This window comes from Schistocerca piceifrons, chromosome 4 (assembly GCF_021461385.2).
Source record: "Schistocerca piceifrons isolate TAMUIC-IGC-003096 chromosome 4, iqSchPice1.1, whole genome shotgun sequence".
NCBI lineage: Eukaryota > Metazoa > Arthropoda > Insecta > Orthoptera > Acrididae > Schistocerca > Schistocerca piceifrons.
The window spans coordinates 376,646,838-376,673,481 of NC_060141.1; the positions used below are offsets into that span (position 1 = coordinate 376,646,838).

The following is a 26,644-nucleotide window of genomic DNA, read 5'->3' on the forward strand; positions in this document are numbered from 1 at the left end:
GAAAGTAATTAGAAACAGAGATGGTTTTCACACATGTACATGTGCAAGCTGCTATTTAAACAATTGCTAATATTAACCACAACCTTGAGGTGCATTTATTCACTCACAACACTTATTGTCAACAGTCCATTACAGTTTGAGAGTAATAGAGATTTTCACAAATGCAATACCAGAAGAAAAAATGTATCGCACTTCCCTCTAGTGAATTTAATTGTGACACAAAAATGAATGCAATGTAAACTCTTAGATAATCTGCTCATTGAAGTAAAATGCCTGACAGACAGCAGACGTATTTTCAAACGTAGATTTAAGGTGTGTCTCTTTAACAACTCCTCCTTTACCGTAAAGGACTTCTTGGATAGAAATAACCAGCAATTTATACAGTCAACAACCTGTAATTGCTCAGAATGTAGCCATGTATCAGTTGAACAAAAAATTTCAGAAACAGTCAGACAATCTTTTGTTCAACTGACACAGTCGACTTCATAACGTTAACAGTGAATATGATATACGGAACATGGAACTAACGAAATATATTGGAACACGAATGTAAGTGAACGAGACATGTTTTTGTGTTTAATACAGTTTCTTATAAATTTTATAGTTGCAGCCGTACGTGAGATTAATTTGGGTGCAGTGCATGAGAATAAAAATCTAAATATTCCCATATAAAGCAAAGAAATGAACTCTCAAAAGAATACCTTATTTAAACATGAAATTTGCTAACCGTTGCAGCGAAAGCTCGAGAGTTGCTTTTGATACCTTATCAGAAAGGTCAACAACTGATCAAAAAGCCCATTTGGCGCATTTTATGACTAAAGGAATATTCATTGTTGATTAATTTATTAGTGAAGAGACTGGATGGGACGCGGTAGAAGGGGAATATACAACCTAGTGAGTTGGAGACAGTATTCACATAAGCAGATGAAGGCAGTTCTCTTGGATTTTTCTGAAACAAGTGTAGATAGATTTATCGAAGAAGTAGGATCTACATGTAAAATGTGTTGATACTACACATATATTTGTACAACAAAATTTTATTTTGTTTTTGTTTGATGCTACAGCGATTAATGCACCTTAGTCATAAACAAAAGCCGAAAAATTCTGTAATAAACTTATTGAAATAAATTATCCATGTAAATCAGATTAAAAAAGGTCATGTTTTAAAGTTTACAAACGAGTAAAGGCAAATAGGCAAACTCTCAACCGTGATTTGAAAGTAACCACAAAGCAAAATCAGTATTAATCATGAGGTTTAAAATAAACATTTTAAAGACAGCAACATGGGAATAAAAATGTTCTTATAAAAACAGTACAACCAGTAAGCTCTACTAATCACTAAATTTTTAATAAAATATATCTTCATCTGTTGTTAAAAATCCTTACAACATAACTATGTTAGATTTGTCTTTCCAAGGCAATCAACAAATGTGTAACGAGGGACGGTTACATACTATCACAGTTTAGCCACCAGAAGGTTATTAGCATTAATAATGGAAGAATAAGGAACCGCGATACCCATTTTAGCACAAGAGGATGTGGCAGTAAAGGCCCAAGACATACTGTTGAAACACTATACTGGAGATTATTGCCGTCGTGTTCCTTGTATACGTTTGTGTCTGTGGGGAGGGAGAATAAGAGAACGTTGCTACGGTTTATTAAGGGTTATGATTTCAAAAATTACAAAGCAATCATTGCTTGTACAGTCTTGTGCGAAAGGCTGTCCGAACCGCAAGTATCTCTCGGTATCGGAGGAACATAAGGGTAAAAAAGATTAATTCGAACCGACTGGAGCATAGAACTTGTGCTTTGGAGTGTCGCGTTTGTGCTTGAACGGCGAGTCTTTAGTGTCGAGCAAACTCGCGGGGCAAGGACCTGTGTTCCTTGGAACGTATTCGTTTTTGTATGACGAGGCGATTATGGTGGATGAAGAGTCGCCGAGGCTGATGTGCGACGTATTGGACCTCCTGGTGACACGTTCGTTTCGCACCACTGTAGAGCTGTTGCCATTGCTGATGAAGTTTCCATAGGCCCTGGCTTCGCTTTGCCCGTGGAACATGCCTCCACCCACGGATAGGTTATCTTGTCGGACGATTCGTTCTGTGCGGGACAGCTGGTTCTGGTGCTGCTGCTGCTGCTGTTGGTTGTAGGTCGAGGAGCGTCGCACAGCTCCGTGCTGCTGGTGCTGGTGATCGACACTGATTACCGAAGAGACATTGTCGCGTGTCTGCTGGCCCTGCCGGTGCAGGGCACTCAGGCTTCGCCTGTCCTGGCTCTGTGACGAGTTGCTGATAAACTGGCCTGTTTCGTGCAGGTTGCTGATGCTCTTTCTTTGTGCGGACGCTGCAGTGGAGATGGTGTGCAGGGCTTCCGTGGACGTTGTCATGCTCTTCCGGTGGAGCACGGCGTTGCTCAAGTCTGCTGACGTGGATGAGATTATGCTCTTGCGGTGATGGCCAGTCTTGGCGACGGCCGCATCCCCGGGTGACTTCCCGGCGGGTGACGAGCCGCTGATGGCCTCCATGAACTCACTGCTGCTAGCGTGAGTTCTTGAACCTCCGCGTGTGGTCTCACTCACAGACGAATGCTGTTGGCTCTGGAGTGTACGTTCACTGGTGGACGATACTGATTCCTGGGTCATGCGCGAAGAGCTAGTCTTTTCTATGTGTGTCGCACTTTCGGATTTTGACACCTGAGAAGCGTTTACCTTCGACAAGTGTGTCGCACTCTCAGATCTTGACACCTGCGAAGCATTTGCCTTTGACACATGTGTCGCACTCTCGGATCTGGACATTTGTGAAGCATTTTGCTTTGACATGTGCGTTGCGCTTTCGGATGTCGAAATTTTCCTGTTATCCGACACGTGTTGGGCCGAATGTTGCTGTACTTTATCAACTGACGATGTTAGTAGAGTACTCTTAGAGCTCGCCTCCTGCTGTGTTACCTTCGTCTGTGAAGTCTTTGCTTCTTGGCCTCTCATAGTTTCGGTACATTCTCTCGTAATTGTAACAACTGTACCGTCGGCTAACGTCTTCTTTTCTGTCGTAGTAGACTTTTTAGTGTCCTGAATGGTCTTTCCACCATCAACGACATCCGATACACGTTTTTCTGTTTTATAGTTAGCTCTGTTGGTCGTAGTTATAATAATATTTTCATCTCCGAGCGAAATCTGAGAATCCATATGCCGTCTTTTATTGATCGTAGCTCTAGATGACGCCGATTCTCGTCTCTGGCCTTGGAAAGTATCTTTACTTGTCGTTTTCAAGTCCATTGTGCCACTTCCCACAGAAAGCGTGTCAGCATGTTTCTTGACTTCGGCTCTCTCACCTTTTACGACTGTGTACTGCGATTTCTGGGTTGTTCTACCTTGGAACTCTCCACCAACTTTTAGATTGTCTTGAGGTTTTCGGATGGAAGGACGCTCTCCAGCCCCTGGTTTGAAATCGTCTTTCGATCTTGGACTTCCTTCAAAAGAACCTTCCAACTTAAGGTTATCTTGGTATTTTTTAACTTCTGCCCTGTCTCCTTTAACTGGTTTGAAATCATCGCTTGAGCGTTTATCAGTAAAGTCTCCCTCTATACGGAGGTTATCCTCATACCTCTTAATATCAGCACGCTCTCCCTTTACTACAGTGTAATCGTCTCGCGATCGGTGGATGTCAATGCGCCCTTCAACTTTGAGATTGTCAGTATGCTTTTTAACTTCTGCACGGTCACCTGTAGTAGGCTTAAAAGCATCACGCGTTGTGGGGGAAGCTTCAAAAGTTCCTTCGACCTTGAGATTGTCTCGATGAACTACAACTTCAGCCCTCTCACCTTTAACAACATTGTAGTCATCACGTGTACGTTTACTCTCAAACTTCCCTTCTACTTTGAGATTGTCAGTATGCTTTTTAATTTCCGTCCTCTCCCCTTTCACAACAGCATAATCGTCTCTGCTCCTTCGTTCTTCGAACGACCCCTCCATTCGGAGATTGTCAGTATGTTTCACAATATCGGCCCTTTCGCCACGTACAATGGTATACTCGTCCTTAGATTTCCTTCGGCTCTCAAACTCCCCTTCAGGCTTCAGATTATCCACAGGTTTCTTAACGTCATATCTTTCACCTTTGGTTGGTTTGAATTCATCTTTGGATCTAGGTGAACCCTCAAAGGGACCTTCTGGTTTCAGGTTATCCTTTGGCTTCTTCACATCAGCTCTCTGTCCAGGGCCAAATTTCTGTCGCTCTGGGCGATCAAAGTCTCCTTCAAGTTTCAAATTATCAGGATGTTTCACAATTTTAGGTCTTTCGACAGGACCATATTTCTTTTGCTCTGGCCGCTCAAACTCGCCTTCTGGTCGGAGATTGTCCTTTGGTTTCTTCACCTCAGCCCGATCACCAGGTCCCACCTTTTGTGGCACACGTCGTTCAAAGTCACCCTCGAGTTTGAGATTATCAGGATGTCTGACAGGAGAGGGTCTCTCTCCAGGCCCATACCTTACTTGCTCAGGACGCTCAAACTCACCTTCAGGTTTCAGATTGTCCTTCGGTTTCTTAACTTCAGCTCTCTCACCAGGACCAACTTTCTTTGGTTCAGGACGATCAAACTCGCCTTCCAGTTTCAGATTATCAGGATGCCTCACGATCTCTGGCCTCTCACCAGGACCATATCCCTTCTTCTCAGGTCGCTCAAATTCACCTTCAGGCCGCAAATTATCCCTTGGCTTCTTGACTTCGGCCCTCTCACCAGGTCCCACCTTCTGTGGCACTCTTCTCTCAAAGTCGCCTTCGAGTTTGAGGTTGTCAGGATGCCTAACAGGTGAGGGTCTCTCTCCAGGCCCATATCTTTCCCGTTCAGGACGTTCAAACTCTCCCTCAGGTTTAAGATTATCCTTAGGCTTCTTAACTTCAGCCCTCTCTCCTGGACCTACTTTCTTCGGTTCAGGACGATCAAACTCGCCTTCCAGTTTCAAATTATCAGGATGTCTCACGATTTCTGGCCTCTCGCCAGGCCCATACTTTTTATGCTCTGGCCGCTCAAACTCCCCTTCTGGTCGCAGATTGTCCTTTGGCCTCTTCACTTCGGCTCTCTCGCCAGGACCTACCTTCTGTGGCACTGGGCGCTCAAAGTCGCCCTCAAGCTTGAGGTTGTCGGGATGCCTGACAGGTGAGGGACGTTCTCCAGGCCCATAGCGTTCTGGTTCAGGCCGTTCAAAGTCGCCCTCGGGCCTAAGATTGTCCTTGGGTCTTTTAACATCGGCTCTTTCTCCTCTCACGGGTTTGAACTCCTCCTTCGACCGTGGAGAGCCTTCAAACTCACCTTCTGGTCTTAGGTTGTCTGTAGGCCGTTCTACATCAGCACGCTCTCCCCTTGTTGGTTTGTAATCAACTCTATTTTTAGGTGTGCCCTCAAATTCACCCTCAGGTCGGAGATTGTCTTGTGGTCTTCGTACTTCTGCACGTTCTCCTCTTACCACCACATAGTCATCCCTCCTGGTGTCAATGAACTCTCCTTCCATCCGAAGATTATCCTCATAGCGCTTGATCTCAACTCGCTCAATGTTGACTGCTTGATAGTCGTCTCTGGATCGGCGTGTTTCCATCGTGCCTTCAACCCTCAGATTGTCTGTTCTCTTAACGATGTCATGACGCTCTCCTCTCACCACTTGATAGTCGTCTCTGGTGCGAGAGTCGACAAAATCACCTTCTACCTTCAAGTTATCGGCGTGCCTCACCACTGGTGCTCTCTCACCCCTTGTTGGTGTGTAGTCATCACGCGACCTTGGTCCTCCAAACTCTCCTTCTGGCCTCAGATTGTCATCGTGCTTGACAACGGGAGCTCGCTCACCTGGCCCATATCTTGGTTTCTCTGGTACCTCGAAATCTCCCTCCATCTTCAGATTGTCCTTGGGCTTTCTGACCTCTGCCCTCTCTCCAGGACCAACCTTCTGTGGTGTTGGCCGTTCAAAGTCGCCTTCAAGCTTCAAATTGTCAGGATGCCTGACAGGTTCCGTTCTCTCTCCAGGTCCATACCTCACAGGCTCTGGCCTTTCGAAGTCTCCCTCAGGACGTAGGTTATCCTTTGGCTTCTTGACATCTGCCCTTTCTCCCCTGGTTGGCTTGAAGTCGTCCCTAGATCGTGGAGTACCTTCAAACTCGCCTTCGGGTCTCAGGTTGTCTGTTGGCTTTCGCACATCTGCACGATCTCCTCTCGTTGGCCTGAAGTCGTCCCTTGAGCGTGGTGTGCCTTCGAATTCACCCTCAGGTCGCAGGTTGTCTTCAGGCTTCTTGACTGGAGCTCGCTCACCAGGTCCTACCTTCTGTGGAGTTGGTCGTTCGAAGTCTCCCTCGAGCTTCAAGTTGTCTGGGTGCCTGACCGGTTCAGCTCTCTCCCCTGGACCATATGGCGCTGGCTGGCGCTTCTCGAATTCTCCCTCAGGGCGCAGATTGTCTTTAGGTTTCTTCACATCAGCTCTCTCGCCTCTCGTTGGCTTGAACTCGTCTCTGGATCTCGGAGTTCCTTCAAAGTCTCCCTCAGGCCTGAGATTGTCGGTTGGCCTCTTCACATCAGCACGCTCTCCTCTTGTGGGCTTGAAGTCATCTCTGGAACGAGGTGAGGCGTCAAAATCACCCTCAGGCCGCAAGTTGTCTTTGGGCTTCTTCACATCTGCTCGTTCTCCTGGCCCAACCCTCTGTGGCTCAGGCCTTTCGAAATCGCCCTCCAGCCTCAGATTGTCAGGGTGTTTCACTGGTGTAGCTCGTTCTCCTGGACCATACCTCACTGGCTCTGGTCTCTCAAAGTCGCCCTCAGGCCGTAAATTGTCCTTGGGCTTTTTGACATCGGCCCTTTCACCTCTTGTTGGCTTGAAGTCGTCCCTTGACCGTGGAGACGTGTCAAACTCGCCTTCTGGTCGGAGATTGTCCTTTGGTTTCTTCACTTCGGCCCTCTCACCAGGTCCCACCTTCTGTGGCACTGGGCGCTCAAAGTCTCCCTCAAGCTTGAGGTTGTCAGGATGCCTGACAGGTGTTGGTCTCTCTCCAGGCCCATACCTTTCCCGTTCAGGGCGTTCAAACTCTCCCTCAGGTTTAAGATTATCCTTAGGCTTCTTAACTTCAGCCCTCTCCCCAGGACCAACTTTCTTTGGTTCAGGACGATCAAACTCGCCTTCCAGTTTCAAATTATCAGGATGTCTCACGATTTCTGGCCTCTCGCCAGGGCCATACCTCTTATGCTCTGGCCGTTCAAACTCCCCTTCTGGTCGCAGATTGTCCTTTGGCCTCTTCACTTCGGCTCTCTCGCCAGGACCTACCTTCTGTGGCACTGGGCGCTCAAAGTCGCCCTCAAGCTTGAGGTTGTCGGGATGCCTGACAGGTGAGGGACGTTCCCCAGGCCCATAGCGTTCTGGTTCAGGCCGTTCAAAGTCGCCCTCGGGCCTAAGATTGTCCTTGGGTCTTTTAACATCGGCTCTCTCTCCCCTCATGGGTTTGAACTCCTCCCTGGATCGTGGAGTGCCTTCAAACTCGCCTTCTGGACGTAGGTTGTCTGTCGGTCGTTTCACATCTGCGCGCTCTCCTCTCGTTGGCTTGTAGTCATCTCTGTTTCTAGGTGTGCCCTCAAAGTCTCCTTCAGGTCGGAGATTGTCTTGCGGTCTTCGTACTTCTGCACGTTCTCCTCTTACCACCACATAGTCATCCCTCCTGGTGTCAATGAACTCTCCTTCCATGCGAAGATTATCCTCATAGCGCTTGATCTCAACTCGCTCAATGTTGACTGCTTGATAGTCGTCTCTGGATCGGCGTGTTTCCATCGTGCCTTCAACCCTCAGATTGTCTGTTCTCTTAACGATGTCATGACGCTCTCCTCTCACCACTTGATAGTCGTCTCTGGTGCGAGAGTCGACAAAATCACCTTCTACCTTCAAGTTATCGGCGTGCCTCACCACTGGTGCTCTCTCACCCCTTGTTGGTGTGTAGTCATCACGCGACCTTGGTCCTCCAAACTCTCCTTCTGGCTTCAGATTGTCATCGTGCTTGACAACGGGAGCACGCTCACCTGGCCCATATCGTGGTTTCTCTGGTACCTCGAAATCTCCCTCCATCTTCAGATTGTCCTTGGGCTTTCTGACCTCTGCCCTCTCTCCAGGACCAACCTTCTGTGGTGTTGGCCGTTCAAAGTCACCTTCAAGCTTCAAATTGTCAGGATGCCTGACCGGTTCCGTTCTCTCTCCAGGTCCATACCTCACAGGCTCTGGCCTTTCGAAGTCTCCCTCAGGACGTAGGTTATCCTTTGGCTTCTTGACATCTGCCCTTTCTCCCCTGGTTGGCTTGAAGTCGTCCCTAGATCGTGGAGTACCTTCAAACTCGCCTTCGGGTCTCAGGTTGTCTGTTGGCTTTCGCACATCTGCACGATCTCCTCTCGTTGGCCTGAAGTCGTCCCTTGAGCGTGGTGTGCCTTCGAATTCACCCTCAGGTCGCAGGTTGTCTTCAGGCTTCTTGACTGGAGCTCGCTCACCAGGTCCTACCTTCTGTGGAGTTGGTCGTTCGAAGTCTCCCTCGAGCTTCAAGTTGTCTGGGTGCCTGACCGGTTCAGCTCTCTCCCCTGGACCATATGGCGCTGGCTGGCGCTTCTCGAATTCTCCCTCAGGGCGCAGATTGTCCTTAGGTTTCTTCACATCAGCTCTCTCGCCTCTCGTTGGCTTGAACTCGTCTCTGGATCTCGGAGTTCCTTCAAAGTCTCCCTCAGGCCTGAGATTGTCGGTTGGCCTCTTCACATCAGCACGCTCTCCTCTTGTGGGCTTGAAGTCATCTCTGGAACGAGGTGAGGCGTCAAAATCACCCTCAGGCCGCAAGTTGTCTTTGGGCTTCTTCACATCTGCTCGTTCTCCTGGCCCAACCCTCTGTGGCTCAGGCCTTTCGAAATCGCCCTCCAGCCTCAGATTGTCAGGGTGTTTCACTGGTGTAGCTCGTTCTCCTGGACCATACCTCACTGGCTCTGGTCTCTCAAAGTCGCCCTCAGGCCGTAAATTGTCCTTGGGCTTTTTGACATCGGCCCTTTCACCTCTTGTTGGCTTGAAGTCGTCCCTTGACCGTGGAGACGTGTCAAACTCGCCTTCTGGTCGGAGATTGTCCTTTGGTTTCTTCACTTCGGCCCTCTCACCAGGTCCCACCTTCTGTGGCACTGGGCGCTCAAAGTCTCCCTCAAGCTTGAGGTTGTCAGGATGCCTGACAGGTGTTGGTCTCTCTCCAGGCCCATACCTTTCCCGTTCAGGGCGTTCAAACTCTCCCTCAGGTTTAAGATTATCCTTAGGCTTCTTAACTTCAGCCCTCTCCCCAGGACCAACTTTCTTTGGTTCAGGACGATCAAACTCGCCTTCCAGTTTCAAATTATCAGGATGTCTCACGATTTCTGGCCTCTCGCCAGGGCCATACCTCTTATGCTCTGGCCGTTCAAACTCCCCTTCTGGTCGCAGATTGTCCTTTGGCCTCTTCACTTCGGCTCTCTCGCCAGGACCTACCTTCTGTGGCACTGGGCGCTCAAAGTCGCCCTCAAGCTTGAGGTTGTCGGGATGCCTGACAGGTGAGGGACGTTCCCCAGGCCCATAGCGTTCTGGTTCAGGCCGTTCAAAGTCGCCCTCAGGCCTAAGATTGTCCTTGGGTCTTTTAACATCGGCTCTCTCTCCCCTCATGGGTTTGAACTCCTCCCTGGATCGTGGAGTGCCTTCAAACTCGCCTTCTGGACGTAGGTTGTCTGTCGGTCGTTTCACATCTGCGCGCTCTCCTCTCGTTGGCTTGTAGTCATCTCTGTTTCTAGGTGTGCCCTCAAAGTCTCCTTCAGGTCGGAGATTGTCTTGCGGTCTTCGTACTTCTGCACGTTCTCCTCTTACCACCACATGGTCATCCCTCCTGGTGTCAATGAACTCTCCTTCCATACGAAGATTATCCTCATAGCGCTTGATCTCAACTCGCTCAATGTTGACTGCTTGATAGTCGTCTCTGGATCGGCGTGTTTCCATCGTGCCTTCAACCCTCAGATTGTCTGTTCTCTTAACGATGTCATGACGCTCTCCTCTCACCACTTGATAGTCGTCTCTGGTGCGAGAGTCGACAAAATCACCTTCTACCTTCAAGTTATCGGCGTGCCTCACCACTGGTGCTCTCTCACCCCTTGTTGGTGTGTAGTCATCACGCGACCTTGGTCCTCCAAACTCTCCTTCTGGCCTCAGATTGTCATCGTGCTTGACAACGGGAGCACGCTCACCTGGCCCATATCTTGGTTTCTCTGGTACCTCGAAATCTCCCTCCATCTTCAGATTGTCCTTGGGCTTTCTGACCTCTGCCCTCTCTCCAGGACCAACCTTCTGTGGTGTTGGCCGTTCAAAGTCGCCTTCAAGCTTCAAATTGTCAGGATGCCTGACAGGTTCCGTTCTCTCTCCAGGTCCATACCTCACAGGCTCTGGCCTTTCGAAGTCTCCCTCAGGACGTAGGTTATCCTTTGGCTTCTTGACATCTGCCCTTTCTCCCCTGGTTGGCTTGAAGTCGTCCCTAGATCGTGGAGTACCTTCAAACTCGCCTTCGGGTCTCAGGTTGTCTGTTGGCTTTCGCACATCTGCACGATCTCCTCTCGTTGGCCTGAAGTCGTCCCTTGAGCGTGGTGTGCCTTCGAATTCACCCTCAGGTCGCAGGTTGTCTTCAGGCTTCTTGACTGGAGCTCGCTCACCAGGTCCTACCTTCTGTGGAGTTGGTCGTTCGAAGTCTCCCTCGAGCTTCAAGTTGTCTGGGTGCCTGACCGGTTCAGCTCTCTCCCCTGGACCATATGGCGCTGGCTGGCGCTTCTCGAATTCTCCCTCAGGGCGCAGATTGTCTTTAGGTTTCTTCACATCAGCTCTCTCGCCTCTTGTTGGCTTGAACTCGTCTCTGGATCTCGGAGTTCCTTCAAAGTCTCCCTCAGGCCTGAGATTGTCGGTTGGCCTCTTCACATCAGCACGCTCTCCTCTTGTGGGCTTGAAGTCATCTCTGGAACGAGGTGAGGCGTCAAAATCACCCTCAGGCCGCAAGTTGTCTTTGGGCTTCTTCACATCTGCTCGTTCTCCTGGCCCAACCCTCTGTGGCTCAGGCCTTTCGAAATCGCCCTCCAGCCTCAGATTGTCAGGGTGTTTCACTGGTGTAGCTCGTTCTCCTGGACCATACCTCACTGGCTCTGGTCTCTCAAAGTCGCCCTCAGGCCGTAAATTGTCCTTGGGCTTTTTGACATCGGCCCTTTCACCTCTTGTTGGCTTGAAGTCGTCCCTTGACCGTGGAGACGTGTCAAACTCGCCTTCTGGTCGGAGATTGTCCTTTGGTTTCTTCACTTCGGCCCTCTCACCAGGTCCCACCTTCTGTGGCACTGGGCGCTCAAAGTCTCCCTCAAGCTTGAGGTTGTCAGGATGCCTGACAGGTGTTGGTCTCTCTCCAGGCCCATACCTTTCCCGTTCAGGGCGTTCAAACTCTCCCTCAGGTTTAAGATTATCCTTAGGCTTCTTAACTTCAGCCCTCTCCCCAGGACCAACTTTCTTTGGTTCAGGACGATCAAACTCGCCTTCCAGTTTCAAATTATCAGGATGTCTCACGATTTCTGGCCTCTCGCCAGGGCCATACCTCTTATGCTCTGGCCGTTCAAACTCCCCTTCTGGTCGCAGATTGTCCTTTGGCCTCTTCACTTCGGCTCTCTCGCCAGGACCTACCTTCTGTGGCACTGGGCGCTCAAAGTCGCCCTCAAGCTTGAGGTTGTCGGGATGCCTGACAGGTGAGGGACGTTCCCCAGGCCCATAGCGTTCTGGTTCAGGCCGTTCAAAGTCGCCCTCAGGCCTAAGATTGTCCTTGGGTCTTTTAACATCGGCTCTCTCTCCTCTCACAGGTTTGAATTCCTCCTTTGATCTGGGTGTCATGTCGAATTCTCCCTCTGGTTTGAGGTTATCCTTTGGTTTTTTCACTTCAGCTCTGTCGCCTTTGGTTGGGTGGTAGTCGTCTCTGGACCTTGGAGTTCCTTCAAATTTTCCCTCAGGTTTTAGGTTGTCCTTAGGTTTTCGTACCTCTTCTCTTTCACCAGTTGTTGGCTTATAATCGTCCTTTGACCGTGGGGTGCCTTCAAATGTTCCCTCTGTTTTTAAGTTGTCTTTTGGTTTCTTTACCTTCGCCCTCTCACCTTTTCCTGGTTTGTAATCGTCTCGTGATCTTGGAGTACCGTCAAAAGTTCCTTCTGGCCGAAGATTGTCTTCTGGTCTCTTTACGTCAGCTCGCTCTCCTCGTGTAACTTTGTAGTCATCTCTACTCACAGGGGTGCCGCTGAACGTTCCTTCTAGTATCAAATTGTCTTTGTGATGTTTTTGTACTTGTCTAGCTTCGGTGATCATATGTTTTTTAAATTCAGACCCACTTGTTGTTTCGAAGAATTGTTCCCCATCCTGTTTTGTCCATGTCCTTCTGCGTGTTGGGCTCTCTCTACGACCCACCTTCTCGGTAAAGTCTACCTGAGTAGATGATTCGAATGACATATCTCCTTCGACTAACAGATTGTCCTGATGTCTTTTTATAACGGGCCTTTCAAACGTTAGCGGTTTGAAGTCTTCTTTTTGTTGGGAGGTCCCCTGAAATCAATAGAAATTAAAATTAAGTTTATCTTCACATCCTGAAAGTAGTGATGGTAATGATGATTATGATAACGATGACGATGATGATGATGATGTTGATAATGATGATCGTGATGTTTGTGTGACAAGGTTTAACGTCTTTCCTTCACCATATTTTAATATTATTCATTATTTTCTGTGTATTGTTAATGATTTGAAACTCTGTTGTAAGAAATTTTGTATGTTTTTATATTTGACAAACAATAGACTGTTGCGTAACTGGATAAGGCAGTATTCTTGCTTTTACATTTTTACACAGATGTATTATCACACAATTAACATATCTAACGACACTAGAAAGACTGATGCCAGTATTTCAAAATAAAATTATAACACTCGAAGAACATGACTTTAGTTCTGCAATGTTTTGTGATTATTTTTTCCGTTATGTTACTTCGGTGGTAGACCTCTTTGGTGGAACGTGGGCAAGGTCGTTGACGACATCTGCTTGTACATGTACATCAATTCCGTGCAAATCACTGCAAATAGCATGACATAAAGGACTTTTTATTGTTCCATGTACTACAGATCTTTTCCTTTCTGTTCACGAATAGATTCTGAAAAAAAAGATTCTTTTTACGATTGTCTAAAGTCGGAAAAAAAATTAGAACTTAACGTGCAATCGTTGACTGGACATACCTGAACGCCAGTCGCTCTGATGAGGTCGAGCCCAGAGTCTTAATCACTGGGTCACTCGCTCGGCACGCTTAGCTTGCGGTTATTAGTCTAATTTGATCTTTACAGTTTCTATAGTGGATGTTAACACATGTGAATGGGGGCTTTTTGGTCATATACTCCTAGTGTACAGCTCTCAGGTTTCCAGACGAGTGAGTGTCATACTCGTGATCTTCTGGCGAAGTATCAATATATTGCGAATGTCCTCATATTTTTCCCCCCGGAGGGGCGGGGGGATGGGGGAGTGGCGCCTCCCAGTCTGGGTGGTGGCAGGTGTTATATCTTGTGCCGCCTGCAGCCGTCTGAATAACATGGGGAATAAGCTACAACCCTGTGTTCCTCCCTTCACAGCTAGTCCTCTTTACGTTTCCTTCGACCCTTTTTGTTGCAGGATGGTTTGTATACAAGTTGTGAATAAACTTTATTCTCAATGACTTCGAATTCTAAAGAATTTCCCCAACGATCACGGAAGTTATTAATAATACACACATCAAAAAAGTTTTGCAGCACTCCGGTTCCAGGAGCTCCTGAAGACAGACGTTGACTGTGGATATTGTATCAAAGACACAGTCGCTTTGACTGTTCAGAGATGTCACTAAATCCGCCCAAATATCTAAACAAACATGCATGAGCAGCGCCTGTTAGACGGAGGGGATCCGACAGCCCATCAGTTCCAGTCATTCCACCAGGAAGGAGGTACACGACTCCTGTTGTCTGCCTAGACAGTCAATACGGCGGTTTCGTAGCGTCCTCATTGCTACTTTGTGCTAGGAAGAGCTTTCAACACGGGAAGTGTCCAGACGTCTCGGAGTGAACCAAAGCGATGTTGTTCGGACGTGGAGGAGATACAAAGAGACAGGAACTGTCGATGACATACCTGGCTCAGGCCGCCCAAGGGCTACTACTGCAGTGGATGACCGCTACCGGCGGGTTATGGCTCGGAGGAACCCTGACACCAACGCCACGATGTTGAATAATGCTTTTCGTGAAGTCACAGGATGTCGTGTTGCGACTCAAACTGAGCACAATAGGATGCATGATGCACAACTTCACTCCCAACGTCCATGACGAGGTCCACCTTTGCAACAATGACACCATGCAGCGCGGTACAGATGGATCCAACAACATGCTGAACGGACCGCTCAGGATTGGCATCACGTTCTCTTCACCGCTGAGTATCGCATATGCGTTCAATCAGACAATCGTCTGAGACGTATTTGGAGGCAACCCGATGAGGCTGAACGTCTTAGACACACTGTCCATCAAGTGCAGCAAGGTGGAGGGTCCCTGCTGTTTAGGGGTGGCATTATGTGGGGCCGACGTACGCCGCTGGTGGTCATGGAAGGCGCTTTAACGGCTGTACGATACGTGAATGCCATCCAACGACCCATAGTGCAACAACATCAGCAGCATATTGGCGAGGCATTCGTCTTCACTGACGACAATTCGCGCCCCCATCATGGACATCTTGTGAATGATTTCCTTCAGGATAACGACGTCGCTCGACTGGAGTGGCGAATGTTCTCCAGACATGAACCCTATGGAACACGCCAAGGATAGATTGAAAAGAGCTGTTTATGGACGACATGACCCACCAACTACTCTGAGGGATATACGCCGAACTGCCGCTGAGGAATGGGACAATCTGGACCAACAGTGCGTTGGTGAACTTGTGGATAGTATGCCACGGCGAATACAGCCATGCAACAATGCAAGAGGACGTGATACTGGGTACTAGAGGTACCGGTGTGTACACAATCTGGACCACCACCTCTGAAGGTCTCGCTGTATGGTAGTACAACATGCAATGTATGGCTTTCATAAGCAATAAAAAGGGCGGAAATGATGTTTATGTTGATCTCTATTCCAATTTTCTGTACAGGTTCCGGAACTCTCGGAACCGAGGTGATGCAAAACTTTTGGTGGTTGACGAATACTGATGCTGCTTCACGGTTAATGTTGGGTATAAACTCCATAAGTCTGGAGTTCAATACTGATTTAGATTTATGATCTTTTCCGTCAGATGGCTCTGTTTTCATGTCTGGCAACAATCTGTCAGTATGAAAAATGAGAAGGCGCACCATAGTTCTGAGTTCTTGTTAAATTGTGTGTTTGCCTTATAACAGGCTGCGTGAATCAGTTCAGATGTCGAAAGAAGGCGAGGGCGTACCACCCCCATACCTAGTTAAGCACTGCGTTATTCAAACCAGCTTTACCTCTTATCCCGTCAGCAGACGGCGACTTAGGCCGAGGACCATCCTACGATCAGAGCTCCAAGATACTGAATGGATTAAATGGTTTACAAAACTTTAATATTTACGGCTGGTGATAAAGGACTTGAAGATGCGCATAAGGCACTTGTGAATGCAGAGCAGAGGTAGATCTAGGGGCTACATCTGCTTCTACATTTACGCTTACGAGGTGTAAACGGTAGCTGTTTACAACGTACCGCAGTTCTGTTGAGGAAGTCGGGACAGCTTGATGTAGAACTGTGGTGTATCAAGATGGGAAACAACCTCAAATTGGCCCATAGAAGCCACTTAAACTACAGTGCCTGCGCGAGAATTTGACTGAATCGTCGTGGATATTAAAAACCCTGTGTCCATGCACATACAAAATGTAAATTTGACATGTGTCTAAAATTTTATCTGAAAATATTGTGAATTTTAACACCATAAAAATGGCATTTAAGTAGTTTACTATGAAACGACTGTGCTTTTAAGCGTTACGCTTAGATCGAATAGTAAACGTAATTAGTTTCTGCATACGTTTTGTAGAAGTCTTTTCTCTTTCATTATCCTCACAAGAAAGTTTAAATTAATCCCTTAGAGAGGGAGACGATACTGAAAATGTCCGATAGCGCGCATGCGCTGGCGTGTATGCGGATTTGTAGGCTAATGTGAGACTGTTTCGCAGGTTGGTAGACCACAAGTATCGTATATCAAACTGTTCAGCTACAGTGCTACGTTGCAAACATTTTTCGTTTACGCTGCAGACACTCAGCAAGCCATATTACAGTGTGTGTTGTAGGGTACCTCTGTTACCAGTATCATTTCCCTGCTTCTTCGTTCCATTGTGAGAAGAACAATTGTCTATAATCATTGGCATGAGCTATAATTTTGCTCATTTTCTGTTTGTTGTCATTTCGCGAGACATATGTGGCAGGTTCTCTGAACGTACTCTCTTGGAATATCAACAGTAACCTTCTCCGTGCTGCACAGTGCCTCTGTTCTGGCGACTGCCATTAAACCTTATTGAGCATCGCGTTGACCAAATGATCCTGCGACGAAGTGCCGCTCTTCGGTGAATCTTCTCTCTCTCTTTTATTGAGGGGAGACGTTCGTGAAAAACACATATTATTCGAAAGGTGCATCAAATTCACAATTCTGAAGACACGGCTGTGAAATTTTGTACCAAGCTTTACATGAAATTAACGCATTTCCTGTTAAGTTGCTGGTATTATATATATTTAACTTTTTCAATGAAATTTATCAATTTTATTTAAAAAAATAACATGTGTACCTTTTCTTAGAAACTATTCAAGAGATTTCTTCAAAACTTTCTCTGTTTTATCTGACTGCATTTCAAGAGATTTCTACAAAACTTTCTCCGTTTAATCTCTTTGCGTATACTAAACTTCTCTATGAGTTTTTTTTATATATCGAACAGGAGGATTTTAATATTTTTTTTTAAAAATTATAATGCTGTAAGTACAGTATAAAATTTATGCAAAATTCCCATATTCCAGCTTACACTCAGAATATCAAAATTTATTCGGTTAATAGAAATAAGTGTTCAAAATTACATAATACTAGCCGTCGTAGATTCTGAGAAAAAGGTACATAAACCTTAGAAAACATAATTTTCAGGAAATCCGATTTAAAGTTTAACCTGACGTTGTTTTTCTTATGTCATTCTTCAGAATGTCCCAGATTTGTCTCAGGGTCCTCTTTCCCTTCAAGGATTCTCTTCTGGTTTCTTGTTTTTAGCCTTATTTCCTTTACCAGGTGTTCAGTTGACTTTTCAGCTGCAGAGAGGCGCTGTAAATCTATTCCTCTCAAGATGTCTTGAGTGAAATTTGCTATTTTAAAGCCCATTCTTTCTAATAGCTTCATCGTCCTTACGTTCCCTCCGTTAAATGCAAGAATCGAACACGTGCGTTAATCTCCGTCGGTAACACAAGACAAAACGAGAATTATTTCTTCAAAAACAAAGCAGCTGGTCTGTTATTGTTTCTAACAAACGGAACAGAGGCATAGATGATTATAAAACTAAAGAGCATATATCACAGTCTTTTGCATGTATCCTATGCAAGTTTGCTTGTAAGCAATCCACGGAATCATTGCTCACCGAGCTAGTAGTGAAGCGCTATTTTAAAAAGTGGGCGTGGCAGGAGCGTCGCGTCACAAATTTAATTATGTTTCAGCCGTTTTATCGTTGAAACTTTAGGAACTTATTGCCCATGAGTTCTACTAATATATAAAAAATAAACTGAAAATCGAAATTTTCGGTCAATTTCGTGAATGTCCCCCTTAATCCTGTTTGGTAAGGGCCCCAGAATGGTGAAAACTACGTACCAATCAGTTCAGCAAGTGTTTTATAAGGCACTTTCTTCGTTTGTAATTTATGTTTCCTTGAGATTCTTTCATTGAAACTCAACCTGGAATCTACTTTGGCTACAACTAACTTTATGTGGTCGTTTCACTTTTCAGAGGGCTAGTCCTAGGTATTTTACGATTGTTTTTGTCTCCAGTGATTTTTGACCTATAAGGCAATCGAACAGTAATGAATCTCCTTCTCTATTTACGCATAATATGTTACTTTATGTTCAGGTCCAGCTGCCAGTCCCTGCTCAATCATTTATCCCCCGTAGGTCTTCATGTAGCGAAATGCAGAAAGACATACGAAAGATCGTCGATTACACTATTGGCGACAAATCATTGAATACAGTAACCACCGTGAAATGCCTAGGAATAAATACCCAGAGCGAGGTGAAGTGAAATATTTTTCCTGGTCTTTATCCCGTATCTTCACGGGGTCTGAATGTTGATATGGATTTTGCAATGTTACAGTCAGATTCACGACCGATGGCGGTTCGCGCTGATCTAGGCAAGAACGGGAATTGTGTTGTTGCCGGTTCCAAGCAACAGCTCCGGTACGCATGTAATATTCGCGCAAACTGAGTTTACACTCCAGGTGATGGCTAATGGGAGCGACTGTAAATGGAAACTGCCTTTACGGTCGCTCCTATCGTCCACTGCACCGAGTGTCAACTTAGTCTGCGCGAATATATTGCACGTCCTTCGCGCTTGAAGAAAGCTTGTATATTGCAAATTGTATCTTTTGCTTGCTTCTGTAGAATTTGTTGCTTGCCACTACAAGCAGCGATGACAACTCGCAACAAATCGAATAAAGATTCGCTAAATAGCTCGCTACAATCACGCTTAAATCTCGCAGTGGCTACAACATTCACAGCAGAGTCCTCAGAACACTACTGAACGCTCATTAGCTGTCGAAGGGTGCGTGACGTAGGTTCGCAGAACAAACCTCGCCCGCCATCGTTCGTAACTCCAACTATAGTGGTGTAGACTGGCCGGATGCCCTTCATGTTGCTACCCCATCTGTCTGTGTCTAGTCTTATCTCACGCGAAAGTATGAAACCATTTTCGAAATGTTTTCGGATCGTGCAACTGAGGCGGGACATGGTTTCCACACCAGTATTCATTTAGTCGAATGTGAGAAACCGCCTAAAGACCACATCCTGGTTGGCCAGCACACTGGCCCACGTCACTAATACGCGGGACGGATTCGATACGCTGCCGGCGCGCCTCTCAGAGTCACGGAAGCGGTGTGCTAATGTGGGCGGCTGTCTAGCGAAGGTTAGCGACCTACAGTGGAATGAGCACATACAAGAAATAGTAGGAAGAGATCGTTAAGGAAATGTAGTACATCCACGAAAGAAGCCTCTTACAAAACACTTCTTGGACCAATTTCAGCGAAATTCTCATCAGTCTGAGATACTTACCACGCAGGATTAAGAGACGAGATAGAGAAGATACAACGAAGAGCGACACGTTTCGCCACCACGGAATCGTTTAGTCGGCGTGAGAGCGTTACGGAGATGCTCAACAAGTTCAAGTGGTAGATGCTACAGGAGAGGTGTTGTGTATCAAGGACAGGGTTACTCATTACTCTTATGCTCGAGGACTTCTATCCATAAGCCAAGGGCAGACAGATTAAATGCGCGATACCTACGCTGGTGGTCTCTTAAACGTGCTTGAATGGAGAACGTAGTTCGGATCATATGCCATATTGCGGGCCGTAATTGGTTGTATTGTGTGAAACTACTTATGCTACTACACCACTGGCCATTAAAATTGCACAACCAAGAAGAAATGCAGATGATAAACGGGTATTCATTGGACAAATATATTATATTAGAACTGACATGTGATTAGATTTTCACGCAATTTGGGTGCATAGATCCTGAGAAATCAGTACCCACAACAACCACCTCTGGCCGTAATAACGGCCTTGATACGCCTGGGCATTGAATCAAACAGAGCTTGGATGGCGTGTACAGGTACAGCTGCCCATGTTCATCAAGAGTAGTGACTGGCGTATTGTTACGATCCAGTTGCTCGGAACCATTGACCAGACGTTTTCCATTGGTTAGAGATCTGGAAAATGTGCCGGCCAGGGCAGCAGTCGAACATTTTCTGTATCCAGAAAGGCCCGTACAGGACCTGCAACATGCGGTCGCGCATTATCCTGCTGAAATGTAAGGTTTCGCAGGGATCGAATGACGGGTAGAGCCACGGGTCGTAACACATCTGAAATGTAACGTCCACTGTTCAAAGTGCCGTCAGTGCGAACAAGAGGTTACCCAGACGTGTAACCAATGGCACCCCATACCATCACGTCGGCTGATACGCCAGTATGGCGATGACGAATACACGTTTCCAATGTGCGTTCACCGCGATGTCGCCAAACACGGATGCGACCATCATGATGTTGTAAACAGAACCTGGATTCATCCGAAAAAATGACGTTTTGCCTTTCGAGCACCCAGGTTCGTCGTTGAGTACACCATCGCAGGCGCTCCTGTCTGTGATGCAGCGTCAAGGGTAACCGCAGCCATGGTCTCCGAGCTGATAGTCGATGCTGCTGCAAACGTCGTCGAACTATTGGTGCTGATGGTTGTTGTCTTGCAAACGTCCCCGTCTGTTGACTCAGGGATCGAGACGTGGTTGCACGATCCGTTACAGCCATGCGGATAAGATGCCTGTCGTCTCTACTGCTAGTGATACGAGGCCGTTGGGATCCAGCATGGGGTTCCGTATTACCCTCCTGAACTCACCGATTCCACATTCTGCTAACAGTCATTGGATCTTGACCAACGCGAGCAGCAATGTCTCGATACGATAAACCGCAATCGCGATAGGCTACAATCCGACCTTTATCAAAGTCGGAAACGTGATGGTACGCATTTCTGCTCCTTACACGAGGCATCACAACAACGTTTCACCAGACAACGCCGGTCAACTGCTGTCTGTGTATGAGAAATCGGTTGGAAAGTTTCCTCATGTCAGCACGTTGTAGGTGTCGCCATCGGCGCCAACCTTTTGTGAATGCTCTGAAAAGCTAATCATTTGCATATCACAGCATCTTCTTCCTGTCGGTTAAATTTCGCGTCTGTAGGACGTCATCTTCGTGGCGTAGCAATTTTAATGGGCAGTAGTGTATATCTATGCGACCTGCTAGTGGGAGCGAGAAGTTACCCACTCCGCAAATAACAGGTGGTCATTCAGCAGGGACAGAGTGTGTGGGAAAGCTATGAGAGTAGGCCGCGTTGTCCTGGAGCGTCCATAGATAGTAGGGAATCCCACGTTAGATTTGGCGCCGAGACGAGCAACTTCTAGTATTAATATTTAATGTATAAATTATTGAGAAACTCTTCTGACAACGGTAAAGATTTTATCTACACTGATTTCTACATACCTACAGTTTCAATTACTCAAAACTGACCTTCAAAGATTAATAACACAATTCATTTTATGTTACGAATGTTTGGCAGACTTACTAACCACCCACGAAGGCAGCCTGCCTGGCCAGATGGGAAAGAGTTAGGATAGCCCAGTACCGGGTCTATGACCATGTGTGCACTGCGAGCGCTTGTTTCGTTCACTTAAAAGTGGGTTAAAGTTTAACTTTGGCTTGGGAAACATTTATACCTGGTCTAGTACTGCCATCTACATAGTGAATACGTATAAACCGCGTGTGCTAATTCTCGCTTAAGAACATGATTTGAAGTTTTATGCTGACTAGTCTGACGATTAGAACGGAATAAAGATTCCGTCCACTGTTTTGTGAATGTAATGGTGCTCGAAAGGCTATAATCAGACTCCGCGGTGTAATTATTGATTTAAGACTGGCTTTTAGATGGTGTTGACAGTGAAAACGCAAATTCCTCATTTTGGTTTGAATTAATAAATGAGGTGGCATCCCATGTATCCGGACTTTATTGTAACACATCGGAGCAGAATTCTTGAAAGCCATTCCAAAATTCATCGTCTATAGAGCGCACGGTAGGAGTCACGGCCTACGGAGAAGAAATTCAGTGGGAACATCGAGACAGCTTTAGAAGTGACGAGGTGAGCAAGTCTTTGCCTGATGATGTAGGGAAGAATCAGGTTAAATCTGCTAGACACTACCTTCGCAGTTCGTACGACGTAGCCTTCCACTTGCAACCTTTCGCAAACTTCAACTTGCGTGGTTAGTGTGTTCATGTTATAGTGCGTCATGCATTTATTTGATAGAGAGGAAACGCTACAGTAGGCGTACCTCAAATTGTCCTCCTCCAACGGTGAGGTTGTCACTGCGCCTGCGCACGGCCGTCGTCCTCTCGACCACGTCGTGCTGCTGGTACTCGGCGCGAGCCGTCGTCTCGGTGATCATCTCGCCCTCCAGTTTCGTCCACGTGTTGCGCCGGATGAGCCTCGGTCGCTCCGTACGTTCTCCAGTGAATTCGCTGCGGGCCGTAGTCTCGGCTGTAACAGCGTGTATCCGGAGTCAGAATTAAGTCTCAGATTAGCCTTGCTGGAAACCTTCAAGTAGGCCTATCAAAAACTACGAGGGTCATTCAATAATTAAAGATACAAATTGGTCTGGTGAAAAAAGCATGTATTTTTACAACAGAGTACTTTTTCAATTTTTTTAGCCGGCCGGTGTGGCCGAGCGGTTCTAGGCGCTACAGTCTGGAACCGAGTGACCGCTATGGTCGCAGGTTCGAATCCTACCTCGGGCATGCATGTGTGTCACGTCCTTAGGTTAGTCAGGTTTAAGTAGTTCTAAGTTCTTGGGGACTGATGACCTCAGAAGTTGAGTCCCATGGTGCTCAGAGCCATTTTTTTCTACTTTTCAACATAATCCCCTTCAACATTTATGCACTTGCTCCAACGGGCTACAAGCTGTTTTATTCCGGCTGCAAGGAACTCTTTATCTTGATGTTTGAACCAATTTCCCACAAACTTTTTCGCGTCTTCGTTGTCCTGTAGCCCCTTCCCACGTAATGTCTCCTTCAGTGCACCAAACATATGGAAATCATTATGTGCTTAATCAGGACTGTAAGAGGGATGAGACAGTACTTCCCAGCCCATTTTGTCGATGGTTTCACGGGTTAGTTAAGCAATATGGGGACACATTTCCTCCGAGATCCACGACGTCTCTCTCTCATGGCTGGCTTCACCTTGTTTAAAAGCAAATCCAAGTAGAATTGGCTGTTCATTGTACACTGCTTTTCAAGATAATCACAAAACATTGGACCTTCAGCATCCCAAAACACCGTCAACATGACTTTTCCTGCTGATGATTGGGTTTTGAATTTTTTCTTGACAGGCGAGTTGGTGTGCTTCCACTCCATGCTTCGTCTTTTTGATTCTGGCTCACAACGGTGAAGCCAAGTTTCATCACAAGTTAAAATTTTGTTGAGGAAGTGCTCACATTCTCTTTCATAACGTTCCTTTAGTTCTATGCACACTCTCAACCTTGTTTCCTTGTGTATCCGCATCAACTCCTTTGGGACCCATCTTGCACATGTTTTCCGGTACTTCAGCTTGTTACAGATAATGTTATGAACGGTACCAGTCTTAACTTGAACCTTATCATTTCCTCAGTCACATGGCGGTCTGCACGAATAATGTCATCAATTCGACTTCCAAGTGAAGGTGCTGAAACTAAACTGGTCGGCCAGAACGGTGTTCGTCAGTCACTGAGTCGCGACCATTTTTGAACTGCTCTACCCACTTGTAACAATTTGCACGATTCATACAACATTCACCATAAACTTTAGACGATCTACAGTATATATTCACTGATTTCTCGCCTTCAGCAAGTAAAAAACGAATAACAACGTTGTTCAAATAATGTAGACGTTTCAAGCGGACTCGCCATCTTGAAATGTAGTTTTGAGGTTGTAAACAAAACAATATTGACACATCAGCTGACCAGGGCTCATTCCAGTGATGCCAACTTAAGGCCATAAAAGTACCATATTTGCCCTACTAACAGGTTCTCCCCAGACCGATTTGTCTCTTTAATTATTGAATGAACCTTGTACTATATACTTAATTATAGAGGGATCTAGAAATATTTCATTGTTTATTTTACAGAAAGTGTGCCCCCATCCGAGGATTCTCAGATCCACAACACTCGTGGACTTGCCTGTATTCGTTGATTGTCCAGGGTTGTAAGCCCACAGCTTCATTTTTTGACGGAGATGTTTTTAACCTTTTTTAAGTTTTATAAATAATGACAATTATAAGAGTCGAAGGGCATTAGAGGGAAGCAGCGCTCGAGAAGGTAGTGAGACAGGGTTGTATCCTATCCGAATGTTATTCTACCTCTACAATGAGTCAAAGAAAAATCTGGACAAGGAATTTAAGTTCAGGGAGAAAAATTAAAAACTTAGAGGTTTGCCGATGACATTGTAATTCTGTCAAGAGACAACAAAGGACTTGAATGGACAGTACCTTGAAAGGAGGGTATAAGATGAGGGTTAACAAAGCGGAAACATGTCTGATGGAACGTCCTCGAATTAAATCAGACAGTGCTGATGGAACTGGACTAGGAAGTGGAACACCAACATTAGTAGATGATTTTTGCTAGCTGGGCAATAAAATAACTAATGATGGCCGAGTAGAAAGCATATAAAACGTAGACTGGCAATGACAAGAAATGAGTTTCTGAAGACGAGAGATTTGTAAGTGTTAGGAAGTCTTTTCTGAAGGTATTTGCCAGGAGTGTAGCCATGTATGGAATTGAAAGTGGACGATAAACAGTTTAGCCAAGAAGAAAATACAAGCTTTTGAAATGTGGTAATAGAGAAGAGTGCTGAATATTAGACGGGTGGATCGTGTATTTAATGAGGAGGTACTGAGTATGATTGGGGAGAAAAGAAATCTGTGTCTTAGCTTGACGAAAAGAAGGGATCGGTTGATAGGACACAATCTGAGCCATCTGGTAATCGTCAATTTACTACTGGAGGTGAAGTGTTTGAGACAAAAATTGCAATGGGAGACAAAGAGACGAGTGCTGTTAAGCAGGTCGAAATGGATTTGGGTTCAGTAGTTATTCGGAGTTGTAAAGGCTTCCACACAGGACAGAGTAGCATGGATAGGTGCATAAAACCCGTCTTCAGACTGAACACCACACAAAAAAGATATTTTGGACCTGGATTCGTCGGTGTTGCCAAGATATTATTCCGTAAAATCGAAAAATCGGAATCGGAGGCCTAACTGACTCAATACTAAATATGTCAAAACATCTGTAAGTCTTCAGTTGAGACTCCCTCTCTTATTATGGTGGCTTGTGAAGTCATTCCCGTGGCATCAAAAAGCCCTACGTCAAAATTACGACCTATCTTACAGTTCAAATTAAGATTCATATAATTTTAAGGTATCCTGCTGGTCAATTATATGGATGATGCAGTACATCCAATTGACATTCGGAATCCCCACAGCCGCGTGGTCTACAGCGCCTTGCCATGGTTCGCGCGGCTCCCCCCGTCGGAGGTTCGAGTCTTCCCTCGGGCATAGCTGTGTTTATTGTCCTTTGCGTAAGTCAGTTTCAGTTGGATTAAGTAGTGTGTAAGCCTAGGGACCGATGACCTCAGCAGTTTGGTCCCAAAGGAACTTATCACAAAATCCCTCACAAACTGTCGTTATGTTCGCAGGAAAATCAAGTTCATAATACAGGGTGATTCAAAAACAATACCACAACTTTAAAAATGTGTATTTAATGAAAGAAACATAATATAACCTTCTGTTATACATCATTACAAAGAGTATTTAAAAAGGTTTTTTTTCACTCAAAAACAAGTTCAGAGATGTTCAATATGGCCCCCTCCAGACACTCGAGCAATATCAACCCGATGCTCCAACTCGTTCCACACTCTCTGTAGCATATCAGGCTGCTGTTATTTCTCGTTTCAAATCATCAATGGTGGCTGGGAGAGGTGGCCGAAACACCATATCCTTAACATACCCCCATAAGAAAAAATCGCAGGGGGTAAGATCAGGGCTTCTTGGAGGCCAGTGATGAAGTGCTCTGTCACGGGCTGCCTGGCGGCCGATCCATCGCCTCGGGTAGTTGACGTTCAGGTAGTTACGGACAGATAAGTGCCAATGTGGTGGCGCTCCATCCTGCTGAAAAATGAATTGTTGTGCTTCTTGTTCGAGCTGAGGGAACAGCCAATTCTCTAACATCTCCAGAGAGTGTGGAACGAGTTGGAGTATCGGGTTGATATTGCTCGAGTGTCCGGAGGCGGCCATATTGAACATCTCTGAACTTGTTTTTGAGTGAAAAAAAACCCTTGTTAAACACTCTTTGTAATGATGTATAACAGAAGGTTATATTATGTTTCTTTCATTAAATACACATTTTTAAAGTTGTGGTATTCTTTTTGAATCACCCTGTATACTGACTGAGCGAAGTGAACCGGGGAAAACAGAGCGGGGAGTGGGGGCTGAGTGAGTGGGTAGAAGGGGTGATGACATGGAAACACAAAAAGCACTACAACAATTCCAAATAGAATGTTACTGTGATGTACCCTTTAAGATGAAAAGAAGACGCACCACAAAAGAGTTATGTAAATTGGTCACAAATTGACATTCACGTAGATATCGGCGGAAAATGGAAAATTGTAATCTTTGGCGGCCCATGAATGAATGTGTGACTTTGCAGCGTAATTTCGACGGGCAGCTGGCAAGGATAATAAACAGGAGACACGTCGATACCAGCATAAGGTCTTTGCGAATTTCATTC

At 46.0% G+C, this 26,644-nt stretch overlaps 1 protein-coding gene across 1 annotated transcript in view; it reads right to left on the reverse strand.

The window, feature by feature from the left end:
• Nucleotides 1-1,019: 1,019 nt before the first annotated feature.
• LOC124795854 (titin homolog) overlaps nucleotides 1,020-26,644 on the reverse strand; it is a 281,978-nt gene continuing 256,353 nt past the window's right edge. Inside the window, exons 4-5 of the mRNA XM_047259936.1 lie at nucleotides 22,166-22,371; nucleotides 1,020-12,604 (exon numbers count right to left, since the gene is read on the reverse strand). Coding sequence (XP_047115892.1) covers nucleotides 1,775-12,604; nucleotides 22,166-22,371 — 11,036 coding nt within the window. The 3' untranslated portion in view covers nucleotides 1,020-1,774. The remainder of the gene's footprint in view (nucleotides 12,605-22,165; nucleotides 22,372-26,644) is intronic.